The sequence below is a fragment of the Mercenaria mercenaria genome, chromosome 1 (genome assembly GCF_021730395.1).
Source record: "Mercenaria mercenaria strain notata chromosome 1, MADL_Memer_1, whole genome shotgun sequence".
Lineage (NCBI taxonomy): Eukaryota > Metazoa > Mollusca > Bivalvia > Venerida > Veneridae > Mercenaria > Mercenaria mercenaria.
This window is the reverse complement of record NC_069361.1, coordinates 81,578,055-81,593,293: the sequence shown is the minus strand read 5'-3', so window position 1 is coordinate 81,593,293 and position 15,239 is coordinate 81,578,055. Positions and strand designations below refer to the sequence as shown.

The 15,239-nt window shown below is 37.5% G+C and overlaps 1 protein-coding gene across 2 annotated transcripts in view; it reads right to left on the bottom strand.

The window, feature by feature from the left end:
* LOC123532363 (leucine-rich PPR motif-containing protein, mitochondrial-like) overlaps window positions 1-15,239 on the bottom strand; it is a 134,068-nt gene that overhangs the window by 11,034 nt on the left and 107,795 nt on the right. For both annotated transcript variants that reach the window (XM_045313785.2, XM_045313793.2), the window contains exons 33-34: window positions 5,328-5,409; window positions 3,013-3,107 (exon numbers count right to left, since the gene is read on the bottom strand). In XM_045313785.2, the coding sequence (XP_045169720.2) occupies window positions 3,013-3,107; window positions 5,328-5,409 (177 nt within the window). The remainder of the gene's footprint in view (window positions 1-3,012; window positions 3,108-5,327; window positions 5,410-15,239) is intronic.

The window sequence follows — 15,239 nt, the reverse complement described above, 5'->3', positions numbered from 1 at the left end:
TGAAAATCTATGTCACGATTACTGGTTGCTACGTATTTTATTAATAACAATGTTTTCTTCAGTCTATGAATACGAAAAAGGTTAACCATTGTGAACGTAAACTGAAGGAGGTCCTTCCACTCTGGCGCTGTCAGATTAGTCTGATCTGTCGCCATTTTGAGAAACTTTACCATAACCAAGAGAAAGTTACAAAATATGAACTGGTACGAAAAACTTAACCATGATTTCTAAGTCAAAAGGGGCCGTAATTCAGCCAAAATCCTTGATGAGTTATGTGTTCTTGCCTATAAAAGGACATGGTGATGGTAAACAAGTGTTGAAAGTTTCAAAGCTTTATCTCAAAAGACTTTGTCAAAATGTGGACTGGTACGAAAAACTTAACCAAGGTGTGATGCCGACGCTGCGGTGAGTAGGATAGCTCTACTTATTCTTCGAATAGTTGAGCTAAAAATACAGAGTTACGTTTCTTCTAGGTTAGGCTATATCAAAGCTCTAAGCGCTGAATGCCTATTTTAAACCAAAAAACCCATATGTTCAATAAACTGGAACTGTCCGAACAACTTTAAAAGAGAACTACCCAGAGATCATTTATGCAAAGTTTCATCAAAATCCATTCAGTAGTTTTGGAAGAGATGTTGTTTAAAGATATTGTTGATGAAAAGTGACCACGCCCTCTGGGGACAATGTTCTTTGGCAAATTGGTATAGTCTGAACAATCTTTGTAGAGGGAGATATAAGGACCATTTGTGTGAAATTGTTTCAAAATCAGACAATCGATTTAGGAGAGGTTGTTCTATTTTTAGCTCTGGTGGCCCCTATGTGCAACCAAGCACAACCATATGAACAACTTTGGTAGAGGATCATCCAAGGAACATCCGCATCAAGTTTCATCAAAATCCATTCAGTGGTTTTGGAGGAGATGTTGTTAAAACAAGAGGACCATGCTGGTCCTGAATCGCTCACCTGTCCACACGCAACCCAGTTCATTGTGGCTAAGTTTCATTGAAAACCACCAAGTAGTTTCAGAGTAGATGCCATAACAAAAATTGTTAACAGACGGAAGGACAGACCATGGACAAAAGGCGATTTGACTAGTCCACCATCTGTAGATGGTTGGCTAATACACGGACAACGTAGACCTACTGACCTAGTTTTTGACCACAGTTGACCAAGTTTTGAACTTGACCTAGATATCATCAAGATGAATATTCAGACCAACTTTCATACAGATCCCATGAAAAATATCGCCTCTAGAGAGGTCACAAGGTTTTTCTATTATTTGACCTACTGACCTAGTTTTTGACGGCACGTGACCCAGTTTCAAACTTGACCTAGATATCATCAAGATGAATATTCAGACCAACTTTCATACAGATCCCATGAAAAATATCGCCTCTAGAGAGGTCACAAGGTTTTTCTATTATTTGACCTACTGACCTAGTTTTTGATGGCACGTGACCCAGTTTCGAACTTGAACTAGATATCATCAAAGTGAACATTCTGACCAATTTTCATGAAGATCCATTGAAAAGTATGGATTCTAGAGAGGTCACAAGGTTTTTCTATTTTTAGACCTACTGACCTAGTTTTTGACTGCACAGGACCCAGTTTCGAACTTGACCTAGATATCATCAAGGTGAACATTATGACCAATTTTCATGAAGATCCATTGAAAATATGGCCTCTAGGGAGGTCACAAGGTTTTTCTATTTTTAGACCTACTGACCTAGTTTTTGACCACAGCTGACCCAGTTTCGAAACTGATCTAGATATCATCAAGATGAATATTCAGACCAACTTTCATACAGATCCCATGAAAAATATCGCCTCTAGAGAGGTCACAAGATTTTTCTTTTATCTGACCTAATGACCTAGTTTTTGATGGCACATGACCCAGTTTGAAACCTGAACTAGATATCATCAAGGTGAACATTCTGACCAATTTTCATGAAGATCCATTGAAAAGTATGGCCTCTAGAGAGGTCACAAGGTTTATCTATTTTTAGACCTACTGACCTAGTTTTTGACCGCACGTGAACCAGTTTCAAATTTGTCCTAGATATCATCAAGATGAACATTCTGACCAATTTTCATGAAGATCCATTGAAAAATATTGCCTCTAGGGAGATCACAAAGATTTTCTATTTTCAGACCTACTGACCTAGTTTTGGACCACACGTGACCCAGTTTCGAACTTGACCTAGACATCATCAAGATGAACATTCTGACCAACTTTCATACAGACCCCATGAAAAATGTGACCTCTAGAGTGATCACAAGCAAAAGTTTACGCACGGACGCCGCGCGATCACAAAAGCTTACCTTGTCACTTTGTGACAGGTGAGCTAAAAAAACACCACTGTTGACGACAGACAGACGCCTGCATGCACAACGGACTTAGCGTGATCACAATAGCTCACCATGAGCACTTTGTGCTCAGGTGAGCTAAAAATAGGCCTAGAAAAAAGTCCATTATTTATGGTCATCCTCACATCAAGGCCCTTCATATGTGGAACATTCAAGTTTATCCTTTCAACTGTGGAGTTGGACACACAATCTTTTTCTATTAAAGTCTATATACCAAAACTATCAAAGGAACTGCAGTAAAAAAGGCCACAGCAAAAGTTCCTTCCTCAAGGTCATATGCACATCAAGCTTGTTCATCTTTGGAAGTTTGAAACAAATAAGGCTTATAGTGTGGGAGGAGTTGGACACAAGAGATTTTTCTCTATATTCAATATAGCAAAACTATCAAAGGGCCCTTACTATTGTAAAAATAGTCACAGCTAAAGTTCTTTCCCTTATGGTCACCTGCACACCATGTTTGCTCATCTGCAGAAGTTTGAAGCAAATCAGGCTAATAGTGTGGGAGGAGTTATATGCTATATGTCCCTCACATTAATTTGGGGGCATAACAAAGGCATTATGAGTCTTTAAAACCTAATAATTCCAGGTGAGATATTTGACCCCAGCTAACAGGTATCTCCATACAACTGTACTTACGAAACTTACATGACAGAACTCTGTCCGGTTGTTTCTCCAAAAGGAATCTGTAACAGTCTATGGGCACAGTAGCCTTCTCTTTATGTACTTTATCACATACTCCACTTTTCATGAAATAACAAACAAAATAAAAATGAGTCAAACAAATGACATTGTTTTTTATTTTAGTGGGTTGAACACCACACCGACACAAGTTTTAAGGTCATACCTCGACTTTCCGGCTTTTGCTCATGGATGAAGACCCAAGGAGCCGCTGTCAACATCATTTCTGGGATAAGCATGCACCAGGTAGAACCACTGACCTTCCATAAGTCAGCTAGCTAGCATCCTCTCACCTAATCTTGATCTTTCTATTCATTTAATAGTTTTCTATTGTAAGCTTAGCCAGCCAGCTGAACAACTGAAGAACCTTTAGGAAAGTCCATGCAAGCACTCTCCTGACCAATTTAAAGGAACATTTTGAAAGTGGTTTACAAGAAAGTCGTTCAAACATTTTCTTTCTTAACACACATGCTGCTGACAAAGTTTGCTGAATATTCTTCAAGCAGATCATGAGAAGCTTTTGACTATTTTCCTATTTTAGCTAAAGTAAGTAAGTGCAGTCATTTGCATCAATTTTAACATAAACTTAAGAAAAGACTATCCTGGATGCTACAGACCAACAACACCCAGTGCTTCATAAGAACAAATTTGGGAGAGGACCTTACAATGATGTAATAATGATGCTACGAAGAACCACTACATGGCTCATGAGAAAAAGTTGTTTAAAGGTACAATGTATTTTTATTTTTTGCTCTATTGGCCCCTAAAAGGGTCCAAGGTTCCCCCATTTGAATAAATTTAGATGAGGACCTTACTATGAGACCTAACAATGATGCTACAGATCAAAGTTTAAAGGTGTTTCTTCTTTAACTCTAGAAGCCTTTAAAAGAGGCTAAGTGCTACGTTTTGAACAAAATTGGGAGACGACCTTACAATGATGCTACAAATCAAGTCTGAGATCAATCCCATTAGTCCAGGAGATAAAGCACTTTTATTTACTTTTTTGAGCCTAAGCAAACTTTTTATTTCATTTGACAGCTAAAAACATAAATTTTCAGAAAACCCATTTCTTAGTTGTCAAAGTGGGTGGAATCACCAAATTTTCAAGATGGCCACCAATATGGCCACCATAATTTATATATTCCGTTTATTTACAAAAGGAAGCCTTTCTATATCAAAACTGATAAAAATTATTATGATAATGATTTCACTGTATAGAAAACAACATTTTCTAAATATGTTTTCCCTTTTATTTCTATTTTATGTCTTTATTGTAAAAATAATGCCTAAAAAATGGGCAAAGATGCATTTTTTACGATTTTTCACAATTACACCACCTGTCAATATTTGTAATTTCAAAAGCATTCATGGAATAATGTTGTGGTAACTTTGATATCTTTTTTGCATACCTCTTCTCTAATATAGTGTATAGTTTCTTGCCAGATATGTCAAGCTAAGCAGAAAAAATATGTTTGTTAACATATAACCAACAGGCCAAAAATTTGTTTAGCGCAGATAATGATTCTCATATTACCGTGTTGCCATAAATTCCCAACTTGAAAACAAGCCGACAGTGTTATTCTGGTTATGGTTCAATAAATAAATAAGAAAGTTTCAACTGGCTGTCACGTAAGAAATGACAATCGTCAGTAAATTATGAAAATCTGGGGCAACAACTCTTCATTAAGGAAAAATACTACTACATTGTATTTGCAGGATTTGCTATATAATACTTTAAAATGATAAACTGACCTATATTCGTACTGTATTACTTTCTCATTTTTTAAGGAAGAAAATATTATAAATACAATGTATACACAGCTTTGTTTGATGTAATCTATCTGTTGAAATTAAATGACTTATTGCATTAAAATTCATTAAAAGCTTTTGTTCTTATACACAGAGCAAAGTCATATATGACCTTGACCTTGAAGCAAGTTTTTCGAAACATACGCTCTGCACGTCGTCTTGGTGTGGTGAATATTTGTGCCAAGTTTCTTTTAAATCCTTCAAGCAGTTCAAGAGTTACAGTGGACACGAAACAAACTGATATGACCTTTGATCCCCAAGTGTGACCTTGACCTTGAAGCGAGAGATCCAGAACATGTGCTCTGCATGTCGTCTCGGTGTGGTGAACATTTGTGTCAAGTTTCTTTGAAATCCTTCAAGGAACTCAAGAGTTACAGAGCGGACACAAAATTGCTAACAGACGGACGGACACCAGGGATATAACATAATACGTAAGAAAAGGGGATGTCCTATGTTCAAAATTAATCACTTACTTTATTGCTTGTGTCTGAATCTCCTCAGGTAAACACTCTAAAATTTTTTCTTTATTTCCCCTCACAAGAAATTCTGCCCATTCTGAAAATAAAGTCACAGATATTAGCTTTGTTATTTTGAAGATCTGATTGTAGTCTTGTATCAAAATCCACCCATTATAAATCATTTACAAATAGGTCATTATTGAAGAGATTAAATACGTTTTTTTTTCTGTTTGTTTAGTTTACCTCACATAATGATAAGTCATATGACTTTCAAGATTTTAATATCTAGGAAAATCTCAGATGCCATCTTGGTATTATTTCACACAAAGACTGGCATTTGGGAAGAACTGTCAATCTTCTATAAGCCAGACTGGCTTCCTTGCATGAAAGAATTCTACATCCCAAATGTGGTTTTGAACCCTCAGCAGTAGGGGCAAGTGCTCTAAATCTGAGAGGTCTCCAACTTCTTTGTTACAATTTGACCTAGAGACCTGGTTCATGGCATGAGAAAAAGTTAACTAAAGTTATTTTCAATTTTAGCTCTAGCAGCCAACAACTGCCCAAATTTGAACAAAATTTGGAGAGGACCTTAAAATGATGCTAAAAATCAAATCTGATGGAGGTACATTATACAGTTCATGAGACGAAGTTGTTTAATGGCATTTCTTTTTAGCTCTAGAGGCCCTGAAAAGGGGCCATATGCTCCTGCTTGAACAAAGTTTGGAATAGAAATTATATTGATACTACGCACCAAGTCTGATGAAGATCCAAAGATTTTTCTATTTTTAGCTCTGGCACCCTTTTTGTGAACCAGTTGAACAAACTTGATAGAGGTTCATGCCTGGACGCTACTGACCAAGTTTGCTGTAAATCTAACCAGTAGTTTCAGAGGGGAGAATGCATGTAAAAATGTTGAAGAAGAATGCCAGACCATCAACCTATACTAAGTTCAGGTGAGCAATTAAAGAACAGGGCTTATTCTTGGGGTTTTGGGAAAAAGGCCCCTGGTCATATTGGGAAATTTTAACGCGGTAAATTGTCAAATTCTGGAAAATATTTTGACAAATCAGGAGTTTTTAATTAATATCTATTAGTTTAAATCTTCAGTTTCAAATTTTACTGGTAGACAGTATGCCCTTGTAAAATTTTGAGAATTTATTTTTTTCAGGATAGTTTTCCAATATTGCCAAAAAAATACAGAACTCTTCATTTGTAATGTTTAAACTTTTGTTTACAGTTTGTTTTCACCAAAGTTATAACTGAAATTATCCAAATAGTAGAATGGCAAAGTGCGTGTACGTTCGAGTGTAAAATATGTGATAATTGATTTTAATGGTATAAGAACAACCTGTCAACATGTTTTGGGTACTTTATTCAATTAATATTTATGTTTTTATGCATTTTGAGAGGTTTTTGCATATAAATCATACATTTCTTCAGCAAAATCTTGTATTTAATTTTTGCCGAGGTTCCATATGGTCATGTCACTAAAAATAGAAACAAGTTGGTTTTTCCAACATTTTGTTTGATTTCCTTGGCAAACAAAACTAACTGTGCAAGAATTATCTTTGAACAAGAGCTGTCACTAATGGTGACAAATGCCCCCGCAGCACCTTGACCTTTGACCTGGTGACCCCAAAGTCAGTAGGGATGGTGTTCTCAATAAGTACTATCAGCATGTGAAGTTTGAAGGTCCTGAATGAAGTGGTTTGCATGTAAAGTGCCTTCATGCAAAAAGTTAACGTTGGCCCCTGTGACCTTGACCTTTGACGTGGTGACCCCAAAGTCAGTAGGGTTGGTGTACTCATAAAGTTCTATCAGCATGTAAAGTTTGAAGGTCCTGGGTGAAGTGGTTCGCAAGAAAACTGCCTTCATGCAAAAAATTAACGTTGGCCCCTGTGACCTTGACCTTTGCCCTGGTGACCCCAAAGTTAGTAGAGTGGTGTACTCAATAAGTACTATCAGCATGTGAAGTTTGAAGGTCCTGGGTGCAGTGGTTCGCGAGTAAAGTGCCTTCATGCAAAAAGTTAACGTTGGCCCCTGTGACCTTGACTTTTGACCTGGTGACCCCAAAGTCAGTAGGGGTGGTGTACTCAATAAGTACTCATAATCAGCATGTGAAGTTTGAAGGTCCTGGGTGCAGTGGTTCACGAGTAAAGTGCCTTCATGCAAAAAGTAAACATTGGCCCCTGTGACCTTGACCTTTGACCTGGTGACCCCAAAGTCAGTGGGGTGGTGTTCTCAAAAAGTACTATCAGCACGTGAAGTTTGAAGGTCCTGGGTGCAGTGGTTCGCAAGTAAAGTGCCTTCATGCAAAAAGTTAACGTTGGCCCCTGTGACCTTGACCTGGTGACCCCAAAGTCAGTAGGGGTGGTGTACTCAATAAGTGCTATCAGCATGTGAAGTTTGAAGGTCCTGGGTGCAGTGGTTCGCGAGTAAAGTGCCTTCATGCAAAAAGGTAACGTTGGCCCCTGTGACCTTGACCTTTGACCTGGTGACCCCAAAGTCAGTAGGGGTGGTGTACTCAATAAGTACTATCAACAAGTGAGGTTTGAAGGTCCTGGGTGCAGTGGTTCGCGAGTAAAGCGCCTTCATGCAAAAAGTTAACGTTGTGACTAATGAACGAACTAACAAACGAACTAACGTACGGACAGTTGAAAACTAATATGCCTCCTTTCGGGGGCATAAAAACAGAAAGTAACTGATTTAAGTTGGGAAATTTTTCATAGGATTGGGAATTTTTTGCTCCAGATTTGGAAAAATAGAGCATATTTGGCATTGGAAATGGGGCAAAATATCGGACCTGTGAGATAGGGTAAACTAGAGCTATCACTAAAGGTGATGAATGTACCCCCCACATGCACTGACACAGTACATTGCAATTTGACGCACACAAGATTGCATAATTATGTGGACTGTATGTATATAGACTGTATGTATACAGTATAGTAACAAAAAACAAAGTCCCATAACTATGCAGAATATTTATCTAAAAGAATGTAACATGCACCATGCACAACTAGGGTTGGTACTGATCACTTGTGTGAAGTTTCATTAAACTGTGTGCAAGGGTTTGGTAGATTAGGCACGCACAAGATTGCATATGCAGACTGTATGTACATAAAATGTTAACAAGAAACAAAGTCCCATAACTCTGCAATTTTTGTCGCTGAAAAAACCTAACATGCCCCATGCACATAGTGCACACATTAAATTGTGTCAAGGGGATGAGGAGAGATGATGCGCATAAGATTGTGTCTATGTATATAGTATAGTAACAAAAAAACAAAGTCCCATAACTCGGCAAGTCTTTTTTCGGAAAGAACCTAACATGCCCCATGCACAACTACTGTTGTTACTGATCACTTGTGTGAAGTTTCATTAAATTGTGTCAAGGGGATGAGGAGAGATGGTGCGCACAAGATTGTGTCTATGTATATAGTATAGTAACAAAAAAACAAAGTCCCATAACTCTGCAAATTTTTTTTCTAAAAGAACCTAACATGCCCCATGCACAACTACTGTTGGTACTGATCACTTGTGTGAAGTTTCATTAAATTGTGTCAAGGGGATTAGGAGAGATGGTGCGCACAAGATTGTGTCTATGTATATAGTATAGTAACAAAAAAACAAAATCCCATAACTCTGCAAATTTTTTTTCTAAAAGAACCTAACATGCCCCATGCACAACTACTGTTGGTACTGATCACTTGTGTGAAGTTTCATTAAATTGTGTCAAGGGGATGAGGAGAGATGGTGCGCACAAGATTGTGTCTATGTATATAGTATAGTAACAAAAAAACAAAGTCCCATAACTCTGCAAATTTTTTTTCTAAAAGAACCTAACATGCCCCATGCACAACTACTGTTGGTACTGATCACTTGTGTGAAGTTTCATTAAATTGTGTCAAGGGGATAAGGAGAGATGGTGCACACAAGATTGCGTCTACGGACAGACAGACAGACAGACAATCAGACAGACAACCTGAAACCAGTATACCCCCCCTTACAACTTTGTTGTCGGGGGGTACAAAAAGCCCTGAAGAAGGAAATCTTGTGTGCATATATCACCATAAAAGTATAAAATCTTAACAGGTCAATGTTTCTGGTTTGTATATCAAGATACGTCCATTTTCATATGGAGTTTTACTATTTCATAAATCTGACATATATTATTTATCTGAAGTGAGCCAGAACCACACATTCCAACTCTCCCGATCTTGTCCGTTTTCTGATGATTCTGGATGTAAAACCCAATCACCCCAATAAGAAGTCCAAATCTCCCGATTTGAAATTAACAAGAGCTGTCACTAATGGTGACAAATGCCCCCCGCAGTGCCTTGACCTTTGACCTGGTGACCTTGACCTTTGACTTGGTGACCCCAAAGTCAATAGGGGTCGTTTACTCAATAAGTACTATCAGCATGTGAAGTTTGAAGGTCCTGGGTGCAGTGGTTCACAGGTAAAGTGCCTTCATGCAAAAAGTTAACGTTGTGACGAACGAACAGATGGACAGTTGAAAACTAATATCCCTCCCTTTGGGAGCATAAAAAGAAACAAGAGCTGTCAGAGGACAGCAACGCTCGACTATTCAACAGCCTTGTCGCTTGAATGAATACGGAAGTCGAAAAAGGGGCAAAATTTTCTAAAAAAGTAAAATAGGGTTATGGAACCTGCATAGTGCTTATCAGCTCAAGACAGTGGACAAGTGTGTGAAGTTTTAATCCATTCCTATTAGTGGGTACTGAGATACCAGCTTACATATAAGAATTTAACCCAAAACTCCTAAGTTGAAAAAGGGGCATAATTTTGTAAAATGCGAAGTTGAGTTATTGACCCTTTGCACTGCATGTCATTTCATGACAGTGAACTAGTGTGTGATGTTTCAATCCTTTCCCATTAGTGGATACTGAGATACCAGCTTACATACAAAAACTTAATCAAAAATTTCTATGTTGAAAAAGGGGCATAATTTTCTAAAAAAGCAAAATAAAGTTATGGGACCTGCTTTGTGCATGTCAGATCATGACAGTGAACAAGTAAGTAAAGTTTCAATCCATTCCCATTAGTGAGTACTGAGATACCAGCTTACATACGAAACCTTAACCAAAAAATTATAAGTCGAAAAAGGGGCATAATTTTGTAAAAAAGCAAAACAAAGTTATGGAACCTGTGCATGTAAGTCAGTTTATCACAGTAAATAAGTGTGTGAAGTTTCAATCAATTCCTACAAGTGGTTACTGAGATACCAGCTTACATACAAAAACCTTAACCTAAAATTTCTAAGTCGAAAAAGGGGCATAATTTTGTAAAAAAGCAAAACAGAGTTATGGAACCTGTGCAATGTAAGTCAGTTTATCACAGGAAATAAGTGTGTGAAGTTTCAATCCATTCCCACAAGTGGTTGCTGAGATACCAGCTTACATACAAAAACTTAACCAAATCGGGCACGGACGCCGATGCATGGGCGAGTCCAATAGCTCTACTATTCTATGAATAGTCAAGCTAAAGAGAAAATAAGAAAAAAAAAAAAAAAAGAAAAACAAGAGGGCCATGAAAACCCTGTATCGCTCGCCTGACCTATTGACCAAAAGATCATCAGGATTGACATTCTGACCAAGTTTCATTAAGATATGGTCATAAATGTGGTCTCTAAAGTGTTAACTATCTTTTCCTCTGATTTGACCCGGTGACCCAGTTTCTGACCCCATATGACCCAGATTCAAACTTGACCTAAAGATCATCAAGATTAACATTCTGACTAAGATCCATGAAAACACAGTCATAAATGTGGCCTCTAGAGTGTTAACAAGCTTTTCCTTTGATTTGACCTTGTGACCTTGTATTTGATCCCACCTAACCCAGATTTGAACTTGACCTATTGATCATCAAGATTAACATTCTGACCAAGTTTCATAAAGATATGGTCATAAATGTGGCCTCTACAGTGTTAACTAGCTTTTCCTTTGATTTGACCTGGTGACCTAGTTTTTGAGCCTACATGACTCAGATTCAAACTGGACCTTGAGACTACATGTTTCAAATGTCAAACTGATGATTTTAAGAATTTTTTTTGAAGATTTTCCGATGTACAATCAAGTAACCCCTGGGGTGGGGCCAATTTTACCTCGGGGGTCATGATTTGAAAGTTTGTAGAAGTCTACTAGGCAATGCCACATATCAAATATCTAAGATCTAGGCCTTCTGGTTTATTTTTAGAAATTTTTGAAAATTTTCCTATGTAAAATCAAGTGACCTCTGGGGCGGAATCAATTTTAACCCCAGGGGTCATGATTTGAACAAATTTTGTAGAGGTCCACTAGGCAATGCTACAGGTCAAATATCTAAGCTCTAGGCCTTCTGGTTTATTTTTAGAAAATTTTGAAGATTTTTCTATGTACAATCAAGTAACCCCATGGGGCCAAGTCAACTTGATTCAGGGGTCATGATTTGAACAAATTTTTTAGAGGTCTAATAGGCAATGCTACATGTATAATATCTAAGCTCTAGGCCTTCTGGTTTATTTTTAGAACATTTTTTGAAGATTTTCCTATGTAAAATCAAGTGACCCTATGGGGTGGGGTCAATTTGACCCTGGGTGTCATGATTTGAACAGATTTTGTAGAAGTCTACTAGGCAATGCTACATGTCAAATATCTAAGATCTAGGCCTCCTGGTTTATTTTAAGAAAATTCTTGAAGAATTTCCTATGTAAAATCAAGTGACCCCTGGGGCGGGGTCAATTTTGACCCCACGGGTCATGATTTGAACAAATTTTGTAGAGGTCCACTAGGCAATGCCAGAGGTCAAATATCTAAGCTCTAGGCCTTCTGGTTTATTTTTAGAAAATTTTGAAGATTTTTCTATGTACAATCAGGTAACCCCATGGGGCAGGGTCAATTTGACCCCAGGGGTCATGATTTGAACAAATTTTGTAGAGGTCCACTAGGAAATGCTACAAGTTAAATATCTAAGTTCTAGGCCTTCTGGTTTATTTTTAAAAAAAAATGGAGATTTTTCTATGTACAATCAAGTAACCCCATGGGGCAGGGTCAATTTGACCCCAGGGGTCATGATTTGAACAAATTTTGTAGAGGTCCACTAGGCAATGCTACAAGTTAAATATCTAAGCTCTAGGCCTTCTGGTTTATTTTTAGAAATTTTTTGAAGATTTTCCTATGTACAATCAAGTAACCCCTTGGACTGGGTCAATTTGACCCTGGGTGGTCAAGATTTGAACAAATTTTGTAGAGGTCCACTAGGCAATGCTACATGTCAAATATGTAAGCTCTAGGCCTTCTGATTTATTTTCAAAAATATTTGGAGATTTTTCTATGTACAATCAAGTAACCCCATGGGGCGGGGTCAATTTGACCCTCGGGGTCATGATTTGAAATTTTTTTGTAGAAGTCTACTAGGCAATGCCACATATCAAATATATAAGATCTAGGCCTTCTGGTTTAGTTTTAGAAATTTTTGAAAATTTTCCTATGTAAAATCAAGTGACCCCTGGGGCGGGGTCAATTTTGACCCCAGGGGTCATGATTTGAACAAATTTTGTAGAGGTCCACTAGGCAATGCTACACGCCAAATAATTAAGCTCTAAGCCTTCTGGTTTATTTTAAGAAAATTTTGAAGATTTTTCTATGTACAATCAAGTAACCCCATGGGGCTGGGTCAACCTGACCCGGGGGTCATGATTTAAAATTTTTTTTAGAGGTCCAATAGGCAATGCTACATGTGAAATATCTAAGCTCTAGGCCTTCTGGTTTATTTTTAGAAAATTTTTTAAGATTTTCCTGTGTAAAATCAAGTGACCTCTGGGGCGGGGTCAATTTTGACCCCAGGGGTCATGATTTGAACAAATTTTGTAGAGGTGCACTAGGCAATGCTACACACCAAATATCTAAGCTCTAGGGCTTCTGGTTTTTGAGAAGAAGATTTTTAAAGCTTTTCCTTTTGGTTGCCATGGCAACCAGAGTTCTGCATGGAATTCAATTCTTTGAAGAGCTTCACCCAAGGAACATTCCTGTGAAGTTCGGATGGAATTGGCCTAGCGGTTTATGAGGAGATGTCGTTTAAAGTAAAAGTTTACGGATGACAGACGCTGGACGGTGAGTGATCAGAATAGCTCATCCTGAGCCTTTGGCTCTGGTGAGCTGAAAAGCATCAGGATAAATATTTACATAATATTTAAGGGAGGTAATTTGTCATAAATTCAGTCAAAAGTTATCTATCCTGATTGTCTGAGTCATCCTAAGGCATAAATGTAATTTCAAATCAGTATCTTCATTGGTTACTAAGATATACCCATTTTAATTTGAAACAAATGGAGGTAATTTGACATAAAATCAGTCCAAACTTATCTAACCTGATTGTCTAAGTCCAACTTATGACAATAATAAAATTTCAAATGAGTCCCCATAAGTACTTACTGAGATAAATCCATTTTTATTAAAATCAGAGGAAGGCATAAATAACATTTCAAACCAGTTTCAGACAAGAAGATTTTTCAAGTTTCTCCTATATATGTAAAACTATGGATCCCCAAGGGAAGGGCCTCTTTTCACCCCAGGATAATAATTTGAACAATCCTGGTAGAGAACCATAAGGCAATGCCTACATACAAAACATCAAAGGCCTAGGTCTTGTGGCTTCAGATAAAAAGATTTTTAAAGTTTTTCCCTATACAAGTCTATATAAACTAATTGACCCAGACCTGGGCGTGGCAATATTTGACCCTAGGGGGATAAATTCAACAAACCTGGTAAAGGACTAATAGATGATGCTACATACCAAATATCAAAGCCCTAAGCCCTGCTGTTTTGGACAAGAAAATTTTCAAAGTTTATCCCTACGTAAATCTAAATAAACCATGTGACCCCCGGGGTGGGGCAATATTTGACCCTAGGGGGTTAATTTGAACAATTTTAGTAGATTTCCACTAGATGACAAAATAGAAAAACTTGGCCCTTTAAGGGGCCATAACTCTAGAACCCATGATGGGATCTGGCCAGTTTTCAAAAGGAATCAAGATATTAATATGTCAATACAAGTTGTGTGCAAGTTTGATTAAAGCTAATTGCAAAATGTGGTCTCTATTGTGTTCACAAGTAAAAAATACCACATTCTGGCCCTTAAAGGGGCCAACTTTGGAACCCATGATGGGATCTGGCCAGTTTTTGAAAGAAACCAAGATATTATGCAGTCTGACATACATGTGATCAGTTCAGAATCCCAAAACTGGAGGTTTGCCATTTTTCAGCTGGAGTTGGGGTCTCAAAACTGGAGGTTTTTTATCGACATAAATTAAGCGCGCAGACACATAACTTAGAGGCAAAATCCAACATTTTTGGCCACACAATAATGTATGTAAGTCTACACCAGAAGGAACAATCCTCATAACTCTTGATTTGAAATTTGACAGAGGTATGCCACTTTTTAACTTAATTTTTTTGTGTTAAAGTTTTATGTAATGTCTAATATCTCTGTTACATTCAAAGCTATTGACTATTATGCCCCTTTTACTGGCAAAGCTTTAATTCGGAGTCAATCACTGAGAAAAGTCGAGCATGCTATCTTACAGAAGTTCCCTCTTGTTCTAACTTTAAACTTTCTTAACAGATTAAATTTGTAGAAATAAAGTCTCAATTTAGGTCTGAAATGAAGGTGAACATGCATTTATTCTACTCGATGACTTAAAAAAAACGAAGCTCTAAACTGGTCTGAACACAACTCATAAATTATGTAAATTCCTTATCCCACCCACTTTCGTATAAAAATACTGATGATTTTGACAAGAAAAATAGAAAACAGAAATGCATCAACATGTATTTACCCTTAAATAATGTAGATTGATGTTATCAAATAAATGAGTGTGTGTTTTCATCCAATTTTCAATGAAATATGTCCGATTTAGTAGCAAAT